Source organism: Lissotriton helveticus, chromosome 3_1 (genome assembly GCF_964261635.1).
Source record: "Lissotriton helveticus chromosome 3_1, aLisHel1.1, whole genome shotgun sequence".
NCBI lineage: Eukaryota > Metazoa > Chordata > Amphibia > Caudata > Salamandridae > Lissotriton > Lissotriton helveticus.
This window is the reverse complement of record NC_136061.1, coordinates 1,926,759,702-1,926,779,319: the sequence shown is the minus strand read 5'-3', so window position 1 is coordinate 1,926,779,319 and position 19,618 is coordinate 1,926,759,702. Positions and strand designations below refer to the sequence as shown.

Genomic DNA, 19,618 nt, shown 5'->3' with positions numbered 1-19,618 from the left:
ATGTTAGGTGGTCGACATGTTTCAGCCTAGAGCGGCTTTCTTCAGGACCTATGATTAGCTACTGCAACACTTACTTATCGTGATATAGGACGTGATATACAACCACTCTCCAATTAATTAAGAGGAAGATGGTGTGTCTTCTCCCTAATTGTCTCAAGGACACCCTGCTGCACCCCTGAAAACGACATGTGTGCGCATATGGCGCACATACATGCCCTAAGGGCATGTATGAGCGTCACATGGCACCTTTACAAATTGCATAAAGTGCATTTGTAAAAGAATTCGCAATTACCACCAACTACAAGTTGGTGGTAATGTGCGATTTCTTAGCCAAAATTCGCTAAAATGAAATGTTTCATACATAGCATTTAAGAAATCGCAATTTGCGATTTCTTAAATGCTTGCGCAATGTTAAGGACTCGCAAAATTTGCGATTCCTTAATATTGCAAACTGTTTGCATGATACATCTCATTTCCCGTTTTTCTTGTCACAAACGCTGCTATTTTGCGAATCGCAGCGTTTGCGACAAGAAAAAAGCTTGATACCCCTTAATCTTCCCTGCCTACCAAAAATGAATGTGTCCTTGTATAACACAACTGGTGCTTATGTAAAGCGCGCTGATACTTCGGGTCAAGTTCACGCTATATAAAAACTCTGGAAAAAAATCCTTTTTGGATTCCGGAGTAGCGTGCTACTCGCCTAAAAAGCGCTTTGACGCCTCGTCAAGGGTAGTAAGCGCTATATAAATGCAACTACAGAAGGGGCTGCCGATACCTGTGTCCCCCTTTCGATAATATCGCCAGCGTGATCACAAGAAGAAGAAGAAGAAGAAGTGTCCCTGTGTAAATGAGGAAACCTTTTGAGTCTTAATGAACATTAAAAATGTAGTGTGTGCAGGGGCAAAGCAACCATGAGAAGACAAACTTGTTGTGTTGCACATACGAGGTGGTGCGATTCAATGTGCCCTAAGGGCACACCTTTGATGAGTGTCCAAGGGACCCCAAGGTGTCCGCGAGTGAGGATGGGTGGCTGCCTGCAGTAAAGGGCAGTGTACTGAGGCACAGCAGGGACACTGTGCCAAAACTGTAATTCAGACCCACATTTTCAATGTTTTTATAATAAATATATTTTTTGAGCCCTGAATTACTGAAAAGCTCAACAATACAAATACAAAACAAATAATTTTGCTATTGGTTATATCTCTTTGTTGATTATGTGCTTTTTTGTACATTAACTGCATATTGCATGTATTTACTTATAAAATAAAAATCCAAGAGTGCCTATAAGTTTACAGCCAGGTATTGAAAGAGTTATTTACAATAAAGAAGAAATTGAAGACTTTGGTCTGCTTTCCCATTTTACAGAAAATACATTTTAAAAAAACATTTGGAAATGGACAACAGTAGAATGCACCCTGAGTAAAAGTGCCCTATGCGACACACTACCTTTCTTGAATTTGCAACTGGGCCTACAGCTGTGTATGGGATGCAAGGGAGTGGGGTCTGCCCATCATGTGAAGCGGAAGGCAATAAGAATAAACTGCAGGAGTTTCCATCCTTTGTCAGCCCCATCCTATCATGTCACTGTGTGATGTGTTTTTTCAGTAGGAAGCCAAGTTGTGAGTACCGGTTGCTCCATATCTTGTGTGATGTGCTCTCTCTACGCAGAGAGAGAAAGGACCTTAGACTGTAGTGCTCTCTGTCCTCCCCCACCGTGTGATGTGTTCTGGTGACAGAAACCCCTAGGCAGCAGTATAGTTTTTACAGCAGCTGTGCTGTGCTTTGCAGGAAGGTTGGTTATGGCCTAAGGGGCAGTGCCAGTGGGTGGGAGGTAGAGGAGTTAGATACGCCCACTACAGTATGCCATTTACTCTTTGGCGTGAGACTGAGACAAGTAATAGCAATATTCCTTAACAGTGACAGTTCATCCCCTCTTTCCACTGACAACAATGACATCAGCCTCTCCTCTGACCAGTGACCGTCGCGGTGCATCTCGCCAAAGACGCAGGTGCTTCTCCGGTCCAAGCAGTGATGGCAATGCTTGTCTTTCCAGTGGGAGCGGTGCCATATCATACCAGTGTTAGCAGCATCCCCTGCTTTTATGGGCAGCAGTGTTTTTTTATCAGTGGCAGGAGTAACCTCTATAATCTGTGATTGTGGTGTCCCTTCTTACCCGTGTGGTAGTACCGCCCCCTATGACGTGTGATGTGGTGTCCCTTCTTACCAGTGGTATTACTGCCCTCTATGCCCCGTGACAGCGGTGTCTCCGCTTGCTAGTGTTACTGGTGCCCCCTCTCAGCAGTGCAAGTGACTCGTCGTAGGGAGGGCGGCACCCTTTCTTCCCAGAGGCGGCAGTGACCTCTCTTACCAGTGACAGAAGTTTCCCAGTCTTGATGGCCACTGCAGACTCAAGGCACCCGGTGGTGGAGAAGGTCCAGCAGCTTCCGCACGGGCCCTGCAGATGTCAGAAACAAAAATGAAATAAAAAGGTCACTCGAGACTGAGCTCCCACTATCCAGGATACACTGTCAACTGAACACACCACAAATACCCACCTAGGGCCGGCTTTAGTGCTGGTGACATCTGGTGCGACAATCATTTTGGAGCCACCTAATGACCTCCTTTTACACAGATTCCTTCAATACCACCTTCCACCAGTGCCCCTGATCTCCCCACAGCCCCTCTCTCAGATGCATTTAATTTGTTTTATAGTATTACTCATACCAGAGTAGGGTGTCAGAGCACTTTACATCACACTAATAGATGTATGCATCAATCTATAGGAAATATTACATAACACAATAAGGATTAAAAGGTGTAGAAATCACATGCCATCCATACTAGTAGGGAGTATATTTTAAGAGTGTTTGGTCTGGATAAGCACAAACTCAATATTGAAAACTTACCTGAGTGGCTGGGGTTAGTTTTACTAATAAAAATGCATTTCTAACTAAACACACCCTTTTTTAGAACTGTAGGATAATGAAAGACGGGTAAAAAACATAAAGTTCTAAGCTACACCATGCAGTTTGCATGCAGCTCTTTGATAAGAGTACATGGGTTACTGTGTTATATTAGATACTGTAAGTGACAAAAGGATTTCTGTGACAAACGCAGAAACCCACTTAACTAGCCACATAAAATATGGTTCTGTGATCTGCATGGTACACGTTCTTTGCAGCAGGCATATTAACCCTCGGCAAAACTTAATGAGGAGCCAAGACTCCGCCTAGACAAAACTCGATTTCTCTTCAGCAGGACATTAACCACGTTCTACCTTGACATTTTTGCTGTAGCCTGAAAACTGCTGGATGTACATAGAACTCTGTAGCAGGTGCTCTTAAATCTATATTATCTCTAAACCCAGCACCCTCCTCCCCTCCCCTCTAGGTCAGCGCCAGGTGCTGCTGCACTGGATGCACAACCCTAAAGCCGGCCCTGTACCTTCACACCTTAAGATGTAGTGATGTGCTGCTCTCCACACAAACTCCATCCACTTACCCCCACACAACAAACACAAATTGGCATAGCCAATAGGTTTGGTGATGTCTGCCAGCCTTTTAGATTTTCCAAAGCTTTATTTTTGTGTCATAATTTCCAAAGCTTTATTGTTAGGGAAGCTGCCATACCCTCGTCAATCTAAAAAAACACACTGGCGAAAAGCAAAAATATTTTTTACTCTCAAAAAGCACATACTGTAAAAATATTTCCAGGCTCTTAAGGGAACAACTTTCTGTGTTTATGTGCTCCTGATAAAGGGACAGAATGTGTCATTCATAGTACGGTTACCCAAAGGCTGAAGTGGGCTGAGGTATACACTGTAGCGAATGGAAGAAAAATTTGGATTACACAATAACAGATCAATGGCTGAAGCGGGCTGGCTTAAAGCACCTGTAAGTAAGTATAGTATACAAATAATTTGAATAAAATCAAAAGTTCTTAGCTAATGTCAGACCTACAGAGAGTGCTGGCATTGGTTTCATTTGCCATAAGGTCCTCTCTCCACAACTTTGTCCACACACCCTCATCATTTCCTCCACAAAGACCGCCGTTTTCCCTATGAGCGTTTCCCAAAACACACAAATGTTATGAGCCCATTATCCATGCCAGTACCCGGAACCACCTCCTCTTGCTGTAGACAAGGACTCACCATAATCTATGCTTAGGTCTCCTGTTCAAACCCACCTCTCTCCGACCTCTTAACCTTCCTTGAACTACCCCTCATCGATTCATTGCTATCAGTCGATTAACCCCAATACAGCCTTCCGTGCTTTTACCCTCACTTTAAGCCTAGAGTCAACCATGGTATGGTATCACTTGGGGGAATGGATTCTAAAATGATTTATTGGCAAGGTATGGACGCCTAGAGGTGGAAAATATGAGATAACAAGTCATAACTCTTTTCCTTTTGTGTGTTACCATTCCACTTCCAAGATACCTTGATGTGAATGGGAATTCTTTCATAATCTGTATTATTGTGAATTTTATTATTTAAAATTACAATTTCTGTAAATGTGATTTGTAAATTGATAATAATTATAATAGTAATTATGATCATATTAAGTACACCAAGTAAAATTAATAAATATTTTAATTTATTTATTTTTCCTGCGATGGTGGTGAATGACCGTGCAGCATCATGAAGACCCTAAAAAAGCTCATCCTGTCCCTCTGATCCCCAGTGTATAATTCATTTATGGTCAAATGTCCAACATGGAGTTATGCCGACATGCCCACAGAGCTACTCATCATGGAAAACTTTGTTAGAGGCAGCTCAAGTAATGAGGCACATTCCACTGTTAGACACTGTGAGAAATGTGGAAAGCAACACCGTTCCCCAAGTATTTTACCGCAGGAAGTGCAGGAGCCTGTTTACTATGAATAGAGATTTACAGACTACTAAGCGAAAAGCTGAAGCAAGTTTCAGTGATAATGCTGGAACAAGTGACTGCACGAGTAGAGGCTTTAACAGAAGAACATCATTAAAGTTAAACGTGTATGCTGGGTAATGTATATTTTGTGGCAAGATTAAATGCTACAAGGGAACACCAACGCATGACAAAATAAATTAATCAAGGCCACGGAACTTAGAGTTGACAAATTCTTTGAGAGTATACAACCATTCATTGTGATTCAAAGATCTTAGCAGTTTCTAGTAGGGACATAGTGGCTGCAGAAGTCCATTATCATGCATCTGGATAGGAATTATAGAAGGGTTAAAGCAAAGGAGAAAGATCATGCATCTATCATTCAAACCGATGATCACCACAAAAATATGAGAGATGAAGCATATGATGAGTTATTTCAATACATTAGAACTGTGATTATTCCTAACAAAGAGGTAACACGTTTGACGACTCTCACTGAAAGGCTTGAAACCCTCATGACACGCGGAAGAATACAGGGAATAGACAAATCAACCAAGAGACATATTAGAAGAAAATTTGACTCCTAGTTTGGTGACTGCCTCTACATATTCCCAGACAACCAAGGAAAATTATTGGCTCAACCTGATAGTGTCATGCTACAGGACGTTGTAAGAGAAAATCAGAGTTTGAAAAGATAATTATCAGTTTTAAAGGTTAAGGCAACAGACCTGAAAAAGATCATTGATTAAACATCATCGCACATAAGAACACTGATTAAAACAAACTTGACATCAGCACCGTGGCTTTATTATCAATCAGACGTTGATAAAGATTTATTTACAGTGCCTAATTACCTTAAATTGTTCCTATCAGGACTTCTGACTGGAGATCCAGAAAACACAAAGCCGTCCAAAAGGGTCGCCTTACTTATGCTCCCATAGCATAGGAAGCAGTACCGTTAGGAGAGCTTTCTCCTACATCATAGCCATAACCTGGAACGAACTCCCGGTCAACATCAGATGCTCCCCAACCCTCCACATATTCAGGAATAACCTCAAGACCTGGGTCTTTGACTGACTCGGAGCTGTCTCCCACTACCCCCCAGCGCCTTGAGACCCTCACGGGTGAGTAGCATGCTCTATAAACCACTGATTGATTGATTGATTGATTCAGTCAGGACATTATATATGCAATCATACTTGGCCAGCAGAAACCCCCATGCAATTGTTGCTCCCATACCATAAAAACGCTGACAGGCAAGGTTGAAATCATTCGCAATCTAAACAGACTTGGTCATGGAATTTCATACGTCGAACTGGAAGAAACTGATATAGCCTTGTGTCTTCAGAAACTTGCTGCTATCTTAAATTAGCAAATTGTTCTTCCAGCCGACATTCAGCCTCATCTCTTCACTAACTTTGCATGGGATAACATTGTTAGGCTGGAAGAGACACTTACTGGTAAGGGGACAACTCATCGAGTCAACAGTATAGCTGTGCAGCCCAAGTTGTTTGGATCACAACCTTCTAAACCTCCTCTCCCAAGCATTGAGAAACAAAAGCAAAGAAGATTGACCACCACAAATACTAAAGAATTGTTCATGTATGTTTCTGGTGTTTGAGTTGGAATCTGTTCCCTAATTGAATCGTGCACAAAATAAGAACATAATCGAGGTTGTTACAAGACGAGAGCCTCGCACAGATAGTACAAAGTTGGACATGTTTTAACATCAGTACTAGAGACCTAGTTAGTGTATCACAGGATTCCATTGTCCACAATTAATGCCCCTGCAACTAAGTTGATCACTGTCACTGAAATTTTTAAACATTCAGAGCTAATAAGGGAATCACTGCATTTGACAAAAATTGCAGTGGTCATAGATAAAGCTCTCTACGCAAAAGCAACTGAGATTGTGTGGAAGCATAAAGCAACGAATGACAGAATCATTCTTCGAATGGGCATCTTTTACACCATTTGCAATGTCATGGCCATTTATGGAAAACGCTTTCAAGACGCTGGCCTTCGCGACCTTTGCATTGAAGGAGACATGCTAGCAGAAGGATCAATTTCATCAGTACAAGAAGGTTGTATGTACAATCGTGCAGTTCTAGTACACATGTGCATGTATGAAGCTAAGTTGAGGCTAGCTTGGTTGAAATTTATCAATTAGGTGGAGAAGAATAACGAAGAGAACATTTGTGAGAAAGTGCCATCTTTCTTGCATGGTATGCCCCCACTTTTTTCTAAATTGCTGATGTACTTTGACTGAGTGTGCCCTGGGCTCCTGTCAATCAGGTGCCTAGGGCCTATGTTCCTTCCCTAAAACTGTGCTGAAACCTAAACCCAATTGGCATCTCTGGCCACATGCCAGTCCCTGGTAAATGGTACCCTAGGTACCCAGGGCACTGTGACCACAGAAGACCCCTAAGGGCTGCAGCACTTATTGTGCCACCCTTAGGGGCCCTGTCCCATGACACACACACATGACAAAGGGTCGACATGGCACACATCCCTGTGTGGCATGCCCACAAACACTGCCCTGGCATACATCAGTCCCCCCTCTAGCTGGGCGCACTGCGCCAGTGGTAAGGGCACAGGTGCATGAGCAATGTGCCCCTACAGTACCCAGGGCCATTCCTGGGCACTGTAAGTGCAGTGATGCCATTAAGAATATATGGTGCTGGGAGGTTGTCATTACGAACTCCACAGCACCATAATGGCTACACTGAAGACTGAGAAGTTTCACATCAAACTTCTCAGCACATTAAACCCGCACTCATGCCAGTGTGGGATTTAATGCCAAATGCACGACAGAGGGCGTCTTAGAGTTGCCCCTTGAATCCTAACTAACTCCCAGTGTCCCGGCTACCAAGGCTGCCACCACCAGACATGTTTCTGGACCCTGGGTTGAGAGCCTGCCGCTCTCGGGGGCCTAAAACAATGCACATCCTGGGACGAGGTGCCAAGCTTCCTACCCAAGGATGGGCAGGGGAAGCTTCAAAGGCTAACCGCCTTTGTGAGCTTCTCCAGGCCACTTGCTGTACTCAGCAACTGGCCCCCACCGGTTCTGACCCCCACTTCGGCTGGAAGACAGGCGGGAAACCATAAGTGAGGAAAGGGGGTGTGCCAGACTCTGCCAACCCCCTTTCCTCACTCAGGTGGGACAGGCAAGGTGAAGCACAACTCCGGGCTACCTCCATCTTGAGGATGGGGAGCCCTACCCAATCAGAGCTAAGCCCCTGCCCCACATCCCACTGAGTTCTGCTGTCACAGAACTCAGTTCAGCCGAGCTGAGTTATTTATTCTCATTATAATACAAAAAAATACTGTTTCAGTGATTAGTGATAAAAATTAAGTGATAGAGAGCCCCAAGTTAAGTAACCATAAACAAACATGTAGAAAAGAGGTGACAAAACTGTTGATGCTATTGCCAGATTACCTTCAGGTAAAAAAATCTTTTTTTAAAGTAGCCTAGGTCCCCTCACGCCCAAGTATCATAAAATGGCAAATGTTCAAAGGCTGAAGTTGAATACTGCTGGTATTTCATATTAGAAGTTAGCATGCATAACCTGATGGACCTGGTTGCGCTTTACAAGTGTAGATAATATCCTGTACACAAAATCTATCTGCAGCACACATGGAAAAAGCAAAATGCCTTGGATTGTTTAGGTTCAGGAACGTGACCCTTCCTGCACATAAACAATCTTTACAAAAAATTACATTTTGTAAGTTCCATGTCTGCTGTATTAAGCAGCACACATGGAAGTGACAAAACGGCATTTAAAGATTCTTCATGTGCAGGAAGGGCGACCTTCCTGCACATAAACAATCTTTCCCTGCAAGCAGACACCCTTGCACAATGGTGCAAGGGTGCATACATTGGCGGTAGGCTGCTAGGTGTAGCGCTAGCCCAGTGGGGAACGCAGGGCTGCACAATATTCTTGTAAACATGGTGCAGCCCTGCGTTTGTGAAGTGGCGGAGTGCGGCGTTAAGCCATGACGGCTAGCGACACGCTCCGCCACTTTTTTGTATATATGCCCCACAGTTATTTCTAGCAGGGTATGAGGTGTCAAAGTCCTCCTTTTCGAACTTAACTAACTGCTACTCTTGAGACAAAATGCAGTAAAAAAAATACAAAAGAGCGGTTCTAATGCAAGTGCAAAATGGATTAGTATTGCCCAGGGCCCCCACCTTCCAAGAGGCCCCCTAGGGGAAGTAAACTTTATCTGTCTCTTGCACATCTCTGTCTGTTTCCATATCTGAACTTCTCCTCTCTGCCTATCTCTACACGTGTCCTTTGCCCAGTGTCATCTTACAGACTTTTACATTCCTCTGAAAGTCCCATTTCAACAGTTTTTATATAAAACACGGTTCCAAAAGGTTATAGGTCGGCTACAATTAGCACAAAAGTGGGTAATGCAATTCAAAGGTGTCACAAACAAGGGGCTCCTAAATAAGACTTACCTGGGACCCAAACACTGCAATACAAGAGAGGGCAGCTGCTTCTCTTTTCTGTCACTACATCAAAAGATTTGCACGCATGTGACAGAAAGTCTATAGTAAATGACTATACTCTAAAATGTCACTCTAATGCATAAATATGTAAAAGCATGTCTACAGTTAAAAGCAGCACATACATGTTTACAACATCCAGTTTCCTCAGACTCGTGACAGAGGCTTTCACGAATTAATGGCTGTGCTACACAGGATGAAACTGAGCCTGAAAGGTGGAACTGCTACAGCAGCTGATGCCACAGGGCACCTAACATTGTTTTTGTACTCTGAGTCCTAGGGGGTTGAGGAGGTGTGCCACTGTTTAAAGACCACTAAACTAAAACTTTATTTCTGAAATCATGTCGACCTGACACTACACTAGCGTTATTAAACATGGGAGGGTTTCCTAAGGTGTCCAAGATTCTAGTTTGCTTATGTGTCACATTTCATGTTTGCAGCATGCAGATGTGAGCCATTTCCATGTCGGTCTCCAATGTGACACTTCTAACTGATGGTTTGGACCGGTCAGTTTTGAGTGGTGCAGATCTCCCCTACTGAATTCCGCTATACTCACTCATAAGTGGCCCAGTGCTCTCACATGCTTTTTCCAGTTGCAGGAACACTTCACCTGATTTCACTGGATGGAAAATCTTGCTTGTAAAAGAGGACAGGAAACGTTTTCATACATCTGTCTCACTTTCACTTCCCCCCACCCGGGCTGCTTCTTAGACAGTTACCACCCAACTAGTGATAGGCGGAATTCCGCTCAGTAAAACCGGGTCCAAAAAATGATTCCCCATTCTGTGAGATTTCACGTATCATTGATGGATTACATAAATTCCGCACACCTACAATTTCTGCATATATATCCACCTATCTTGGAAACATGGCCTTTATTACAAACATAGTCATTCACTGAAGCAGAGTAATGTCATCCACCAGTAGCAGGAATTTGCCAAAGAGGTCTGATCACTGACCCTTGGTAGAGGAATCCCCAACAGTGAAAATTGACTACATTGTTGTTTGTGACCACATTAGGACAACCCTGCCAACAAATAGTCCTTAAAGGCCACCTGTCACCATCAACTGCCTAATAATGACTTTCACATAGTCCCCTTCTTCAGGGGAGCCTACTTCCTGCAGGAATTGGTGTCACTGACAACCTCGTTTTAGTTGAGGAGGCAACCCTCTTTTGGTAAACAAAAAAACCCAAAAATAACCAATGCAAAAATATATGTACCAGAAGGTAAAGGAAAAAGCTGGCATCACAATTGACGCGAGACAACGTGAGAAACTAAGGGGCCTATTACGATGTCAGTCGTAAAGCCTCCGATCTTAGGTCAGAGGCTTTACTACCAACATCGCCAGTTTCATTTTCGACCAGCTGATTGAATTGAAATCGATTGGTCATTCCGGCTGGCTTCCGATGGGCTCAAGGAGCCTGTCGGGCAGTTTAAACCAGCCCGTAATCCATATGGACTTTATTGTAGAGCTGAATATTGGTGAAGAGAATCTGGTGGTCATCAGAGTTAAATAGCACAGAGAAGTATATCACTTCTACGACAGCTCTACTATCACCCACGTTTCACCCAAGACTGACATACTTATTGACTCTATGTCCCTCTATGTCCAGAGTAGCGTGCTACTCACCAATGAAGTGCCTCAAAACCCCATCAAGGGGTAGCAAGCGCTATATAAATACAAACCTCTTTCTCTCTTCTATCCTGCAACCTACCCTTCTCTATCCAAATAACTGAATAACATATCAACCACTCAAATTACTTCATACTTCACTATACTAATTTTTACAACACTAATCCTTTATAGGTTCCAGGGTAGCGTCCTACTCGCCAGAAAAGTGCTACAACACCTATCAGGGGTAGCAGGTGCTACATGAATGCACACCTTTCTTCCCTTTTATCCCTCTGCTACCCTTCTCACGCCAAATAACTGACTAATATCCACCACTCAAACTACTTACATATTTCACCATACTAATTCAGCACTAATCCTTTATGAGTTTCCGGAGTAGCGTGCTTCAAGATTCTGCTATCTTTCAGAATCCGAATCCAAATAACTGACAAACCTATAACTGACAAACCTATCCACCACTTAAAATTTACTTGCATGCTTCACTATACTAATTCAACACTAATCCTCTATGGGTCCCGGAGTAGCGTGCTACTCGCCGAACAAGCGCTTCGACATCTCGTCATGGGTAGGAAGAGCTATATAAATGCAACTACAATACAATACAATACCAGGCATACTCCTAGTGGACTGGTATACAACAGATCATTTGATTTCATGAAGTCTCAGCTCTGATTGGTAAGTCTATGTTCCAAAAGTTGGTAGGAAATTGAAGTTTGGTAATGACCTGTAATTTTCAATGAAAAGTTCACCAGGACAAGATAGAAAAGGACGCTTGGCACCCAGGTATCAAGTTCACAGGATTTATTCAGAGCAAGGCAAGACTTATTTTGTTTAATTTATTTCCTCTTACTTGGGTTGCCCCTCCTGTGTACTTCCGAATAATGCTCTTGCACCTAAAAGGACTGCCAAGAAGCGTGGAATTCACTACTTGTACTGACTGTGAGAAATCGTCGGTCACCTAGGTTCCGGCCTGGCACACAGTTACGTTTGCCAGTCTAGGGACTGATTGGGTGCGCAAAACTGACTCTAAACGTACCAGCGCTGTTTACAACAGGGATGCAGCTTGCACATACAGGCACTTGGATGTGCTTTTGTTTCCCCACTGTAGTGACTCACTGGCATGTTGTTTATAGGTAGATTTAGCAATGGTATGATAGTCCACTCTCCAGGGCTTTAAACACCCTGTAACCCAGTTACAGGCAAGAGCTTTTAAAAAGGGAGAGAGGGCATTTAACGACCAGTACAGCCTAAGTTACAAAGGCTATAATGCTATTAGAACATTCTAGCCAGTCGGAGTAGAATATTCTATATTAAACAGGAAGACAAAGAAAGAAAGCATGGCAGCCTCGGAGCAGGTCTTTACCATACAATGTCAGCCCTCTGTCTCTGTATTCTATTCAGTGTTTTAATTTACTGCATCTTCTTTCTATGTAAGACTAGTATCTCTAAAAGGCCAGAAAGACAGGGACACTTTCACCCATACTCAGGCCACCCTGCACTGACTGATGCTGCCTCACTGATCTAACTGACCTTCCAGAACACTAGCATGGAAGAAAAACTCAAAATGGTGAACAGCTGCCACATTTGCGCCTCCTTCCAACTCAGTATTTTCAGTGAAAGACTACCTGATCAGTGTGAGGTCTAACGTTAATCCTGCCGTGAAGGTGTTCAGTGCGATGAATGACAGGTGGTAGTCCCACATGCCACTCTTACAAGCTACGGTGCCGCGTGAATGGAGGCATGTGGCATTAGTGGGGCAATGCCCCAGCGTCCCCAATGGACGCACTGCCACTGTGGGTATTCTGTTGGCAAAGGAGTATTTATGAACAACAAACGTTTAAAATCAATAAAAGTCTCAACGTCCACACTTCCCTCTTGTAAGGCAGTTTTCTTATATGCATGCTGAATTCTTCACACCCTTATCCTTCTCCAGTCATTGTCTGGAGCTAAGAGATTACAGCAAGAGGATGGCTAACACCTCGTTTGTGGCATCTTACATTCAAAAGCCTAATTTGCAAACTCATGGCCTATCGCAGTAGCTGTGATGGAGCGAGATTTGGAAATAATTTTAATTTCATCTCGTAAAGTCACACTTCCATAATAAGAAATAATTTTACTAACGTTTTGTGCTGTGTGTGTATTAATTCAACCTAGTTTAAAGTTGCATTACATGAAAAGTACACGCGGGATACTAACATATGTGCTTATAAACGTGCAAAATGTTGCATCTTCATGTTTGTGGAAATAATAAATTAATTTTGTCTATTGTTGTGTCATTACTAATAGCGGCTGATTTAAAGAATAGCATGTGCTTATTTTGCCTTTTGTCTATGTGGTGTTACTCTATTCTTTACAGGTGCATAAAGAATCCTGCTGGATTAAATGAAGAATGGTAGATATAAATGCTGCTTTATTTGTTTGCTTCTGCTAGATAATTTAGATTAATGGGTTAATTATTAGCAATGGTGGGTGGCAACAGAACAAACTGTATTTCTTTCATTAATTTCTCTTTTGTGTTTGTTTATATAATAGTTTTATAAATGAAGCTTAGAGATGGCTGCAGAAAAATAGTGCACTTTGAAAAAGTGACGCAAGAAAAGGTGGCGCAGAAAAGTAATGCTTTCTGAAAAGAGGCCTATTGATGAAACTACTACAAGAGAAAATAATTCTGAAAAGGATGAAAAGCCTATGAGCTTTTAATTTGAAAGGTTTTGGAAAGAACTGCTAAAAGTGACTCTGTGGAGAGGTTTGTAAACGTGCCACGGGAGTTCAGAATGGACAGGCTCAAGGTTGGAAGGAAGAGACGTGATAGATTTTGTATTGCTTGAACTTCTTTCGCTACAAATTGTAGCAGCCTGAGGAAGTGCTGCCAAGACTTCGTGCATGAACAATGAACTAGTGAATAAGCCCGGACATGTAGGAACGAGATGTCACAATTTACTGTGGCATGAGGTGGCTCAGCCAATGGAGAGCTAGAATTCATCTGATGGAATGTGAAAAATTATTAGCTCAGCTTAGTTTTAGGGTATAAGAATGAGCTCAAAGAACAGACATTTGGCTTGCGCTCGAGATTCTTGAGGGACGTGTTATGCTGATGGACAACATACGTAAGGAAAGGAGCTTTTTATTAAATACTTTATTTCTAGGTGATGAGGGTAGAGACAGAGAGATAGTTAGGGTTTGGAAATGCTCAATTTTACTTATTTCTGCTAATGAATAATAATTCTTGTATTTTGCTCTCTTTATTAATTCTTAATAAACCTCTCTTTATGACTTTTTCTAATACTTGTTTAATAAAATTCCAAAACCTGAGATTTTCTAGATATGTTTAAATAAACTTTCTAAATGACAAGCTGGTCTTGTTTATGGTGGGTAGTTTAAAACAACATATATAGATCTTATCACCTCATGATTCAGTCGCTCTTTTGTTGATATGGGCCTAGAGTTGTATGGTAAATTTAGAGGTAGTAGATAGAGTCATTTATGCAAATTTTTGGTGAGAGCGCTGGATCAATTTCCTGGTAGCAATCGGATGGTTATATGTTGTTTTTGACATACATGTCACATGCATGGCACATATATGTTGGTATATTCATAGGATAAATGTTTAACATATGTTTAATTAGGGATTTTGTCAGTTTGTTTAATGTAAGGGATTTTTCCAGCAGTGTGAAAATTCCCAGATTAGTCATGGCTAGGTTTGTGTAACGCTGTGATCAGGACGCTGATATGTTAACAGGTTACACAAGTACATTTGTTCTGCTTCTAAAGGTGATATCGCCGCATATCATCGTGTTGTGGACGGACAACACAAGTTTAGGGATATAGGTGTGAATGTATGCATAGTGAGGATTGTCTAAGAAATTTGAGCAGCATGAGTATAGGGACAATGAGCCCGTTCTAAAACTCACTGTGAAAAGAGTAATAGAATATATTCAAACTTGAGTGAAGGGTAAGATAACGCCGCTTATTTTACTAACGGTGCATGTTATCTATAAGCAGGTGAGGGTCCTGCAAAGATTTCATGTATGTATGTTTTAGGGTTTTCCTGTTTGAAAGTGTGTGAATGCTCTGTAATGTCAATTGAGTTGAATTTGAATTGCTAAATGTACCTGCATTCAACTGAAACACTTTTGATTATTACCTGTTAGAAGGATAGGGTAAGAATTGCTCTATTGGCGATTGAGATTATTCTGTGAGAATAGCGCCGTCTATTCCAGGCTGAGAATACTTGAACAAATGTATAAAACTATCCTTTTTAGAGAAGCAGGCAGATGAGTTCGTTTTATGTAATTACTAAATTGTACCAAAAGTAATTTTAAGGTACTTAGGAACGTTCAAGATAAAGTCTGTGCTATTTAAAGACTTTATAAGGTGTTGCGCGCTATTTAAATACACTTAAAAGTACTGCGCGCTAATAAAAATCAATTTTAAAGTATCACAATCGAAATTGTGAAGGAGGGGCCGATTATAGGAGCGAGAGCGTGTAGGGAGAGCCTGAAACCGCAGCAGCTGTGTGCGTCAGAGCCGCCGCGCTCTGATAGGCTGAAGTTCCGGTGTGTCAGAGAAAAACCACTCTCTCATTGGTTGAGGAGTCCGGAGTGTCAGGGCAAGACCACACTCTGATTTACTGAGGTGTCGGGCTCGACATAGGGAAAAGGCGCTCTGATTGGCTGAGGCGTCGTGTAAAGCTGCGCTGTAATTCGCTAACAGCGTTTCTGTGTTGCGCTCTAATTGGGTAATCCGCGTCACCACTGGCTGCCGAGAATTTTTATATTTAGCAAATGTCCCCAAGTTAATTGCATAGTAAGGAGTACGTCCTAGTGGATCGGCTCTCTGCATGGACTGATGCCTGGTATATAGTGAAGAACACAATCGAATATAAGAAAAAGTCCCCGCTTTGATTTCCCTCGCTACAATCGCGCTGTTGTTTAAAAGAAGAAGTGTGTCAAGGCTTATGCGTGTGGCGAGCATTTTGTAAAAGAGAGGGGCTGCTTGGAGCGTAAGGGGAGAGCTGCCAGCTGCAGCGGCTGTCTACGTCACAGCCGCCGCGCTCTCATTGGTCGGGGTGTCGCAGAGTCAAAGCAGGGCCGCGCCCTGATTGGTTGAAGTATCGCAGCATCAGAACAGGGCTGCATTGTGATTTGTTAGCGGCGTTTCTGTGTTTAGGGTGGTGGCGCTAGGGTTGGCTGATGCGCATCACTACTGCCTATAAATTTTGCAAGTGTTCTCAGATAATGAAGAGATAGGTCTCCGCTTTGATTTCCCTTGTTGTAGTCGCATTGTTGTTTTCAGGGGAGAGGCGTGCTGTGGCTGATGCGGGCGAGCGAGTGCACGCTATATAAAATTGCATAAATAAAATAAAATAAAATAAAAGCGATTGCGCAATGTATTAAAATTTCACTTCTTAACGAGGGGCTGAGCGCAAGAGGAGAGAGACTACAACAGCAGGACACGTCACAGTAAAAGCTACGCTGTAGTTGACTGGGTGTCGCAAAAGCAGCACTGTGATTGGCTGATGCGAAACGATATGATTGGCTAAGCGTTGTAGCAGCTGCACTGATTGGCCCAAGCATTTGTTGTGCAATGGTTGGCTGATGCACATTGTTTGATTTGCCGAGTAATTAGGATTTAAATTCTTTAACATCGCTAGTGATTATAGTTTCTTTAGAAATTGTTTTAGCATTAGTTTTGCTTAGCGTTAGTGCCCGGAGCTTTGTTTTTAAGGGAAGTGTGTCGTTTGTAATATTTGTCACACTGAATGTTGTACGCTGTGTCTTGTGCTAGGGAGGGGCTGAGAACGGAGAGTTAAAAGCTACATAGATTTGCATGCATCATAGCCATCACGCTATAATAGGCTGAAGCATTATAGTGGCTGCAATAGTATTGGCAGTAATTGAAATAAAGAATTTAAAGATTTTTTTAGGGTGTGTGGGTCAGAAGAAAGTAGATTTGAGCTAAAACTATTGGGGTCTAAAGGTTTTTGCAGCAAGACATTTTATTTAAATTAAAGGCAAACAGATCAAGTTTTCTTTTTCCACAGCTGTTGATGGAGAAAGGTGTGTAAGTGCAAATAAATACATTTTGAACATACTCAATCACATTTAGGTGTTTTGTTGTTGCAAATTGAATACTTTATATTGCTGTTTTTGCAAATTAATGTTTTTCGTTCCAGGTTTATTAAAATTAGTGATGCAGGTAAATTAGGAGATATATTAAATTGACCAAGTTATAAGGTTTTTCTACACCTAATATTGTTAAATTAATTAATTAATTGATCAGCAAACGCCAGAAGGCCAATTAAGTGAACACATTTACCTATTGTAATTAGTTTGATTATTTTAAACATGGATAACAAATTTCTAAAGAAAATGTTTTCTTGGTTTCAGAAAATGAAAAAGGTTGTTGCTAAATATGAGAATAAATTAATGATTCCCAAATTAGCAAAAATAAATAATAAACGTGTCAGAGTAGAAAATATTGATCAATGTAAAATTAATGTTGTGAATACAGATCAGGACAGAAATTCAAGAAGACCCCCAGAACAGATTAATGTAACGCCAAGAGTCACAGTTCAGAATAATAGAGTCCCAGCTCAGACTTGTTCTCAATGTGACGCAACAGAAAAGCATGATGAAATGCCTAGTACTTATGGAATTAATATTCCTGATCATGTGAATTCTACAAATGATTTAAAACAGTCAATGAGATATATGGAAGCAGTGACAGTTCCTGTGCTTGGAAAAGATGAAATTAATTCCGCAGTTTTAACTGTCCCATTAAATTCTGAAATTCAAAATTTTACTGAAAAAGTTTATTCTAATGTACCTGAAAATAAGCCAGTAATAGTTCCAACTGAGCAAGAAAGAGTGATGACTCCAGTTCTAGATAGTGAGAAGTCTAATATTGATCTAATTGATTTGACACAGCCTAATAAGTCAAAATGGTCAAAGGAAAAAGAGATTGAGATAAATGAGCTAAATAAACAGCTACAAATACAGCGACAGGTGATGATTCAGCAGAATGAGATGGCTTCATCGCCATTGCAAAATATGTTAATAAACAGACAGACAATACAGATACAGGATTAAATAAAGAACAAGAAAACAGTCTACAAAGAATAAATGTACTCCCAGTATCTTGGAATGAATCTGATGGTTCTTTCAGTGAAGACATCCAAGCAATAGATGAAATTGATCAACAGATTGAAACAAATTTGACAAATGATGATGATTGTCAGGATGTATTAGAATTTCACAAAAAGCCCAGACAGGACATTAAAGATGTTCCTCTGTCAGAGTCAGGTTATGTCTACTTCACTGATGACCTTTGTCTAAGAACGAAGGAAGACTTTATGAGAGCAGCATATTCTGTCTGCACAGTTGTTGATGTTGCTAACAGTGAATATGGTTATGGAGTTGTGCATGATTATGAACAGCTCTGGTCCCAAAAAGGTTATTTAACTTCTGCAGGTTCACCTATCAGAAATGCAATTTTAATTAAAGGATTGATTGATGACATTCAGTTGGCAGAAAGGATTGCTGTCGTAAAATGTGCAGCATACAAAAAGAATGATGAACATGTTTTGACTTCACTAATACTAACATCTGTAGTTGAAACATGGCAGGGAGTCAAAGATTTACAAGATGAAGCAACTCATGAGGAGAAAAACACATGGTTGAAAGCAGATTATAGACAGCGAGATGAGGATGAAATTTGGACACACAAAGATGGCAGAGTAGTTTTACCAAACAGCATGACTGTTGACATGGACAGAATGTACAATGGTTTTAAACAAATTGAAAGAGATTCAATGGTCAAGCTTTTCAGAGAAATGTGGTCCAATACAAAATTTAGAATAATTGTAGAATTTCTTTACCAGAAGTGTCTGACTTGCCAGCAAGTGAACAAAATTAAGAAAACAGTTGTGGGAATGCACAACCTTCTAAACCTCCTCTCCCAAGCATTGAGAAACAAAAGCAAAGAAGATTGACCACCACAAATACTAAAGAATTGTTCATGTATGTTTCTGGTGTTTGAGTTGGAATCTGTTCCCTAATTGAATCTTGCACAAAATAAGAACATAATCGAGGTTGTTACAAGACGAGAGCCTCGCACAGATAGTACAAAGTTGGACATGTTTTAACATCAGTACTAGAGACCTAGTTAGTGTATCACAGGATTCCATTGTCCACAATTAATGCCCCTGCAACTAAGTTGATCACTGTCACTGAAATTTTTAAACATTCAGAGCTAATAAGGGAATCACTGCATTTGACAAAAATTGCAGTGGTCATAGATAAAGCTCTCTACGCAAAAGCAACTGAGATTGTGTGGAAGCATAAAGCAAAGAATGACAGAATCATTCTTCGAATGGGCATCTTTTACACCATTTGCAATGTCATGGCCATTTATGGAAAACGCTTTCAAGACGCTGGCCTTCGCGACCTTTGCATTGAAGGAGACATGATAGCAGAAGGATCAATTTCATCAGTACAAGAAGGTTGTATGTACAATCGTGCAGTTCTAGTACACATGTGCGTGTATGAAGCTAAGTTGAGGCTAGCTTGGTTGAAATTTATCAATTAGGTGGAGAAGAATA

At 41.4% G+C, this 19,618-nt stretch overlaps 1 protein-coding gene across 1 annotated transcript in view; it reads right to left on the bottom strand.

Moving 5' to 3' along the window:
- The window catches only part of CTSH (cathepsin H), a 127,562-nt gene that overhangs the window by 55,334 nt on the left and 52,610 nt on the right, over nt 1-19,618 (bottom strand). Inside the window, exon 6 of the mRNA XM_078682944.1 lies at nt 2,369-2,455. Within this exon, the coding sequence (XP_078539070.1) occupies nt 2,369-2,455 (87 nt within the window). The remainder of the gene's footprint in view (nt 1-2,368; nt 2,456-19,618) is intronic.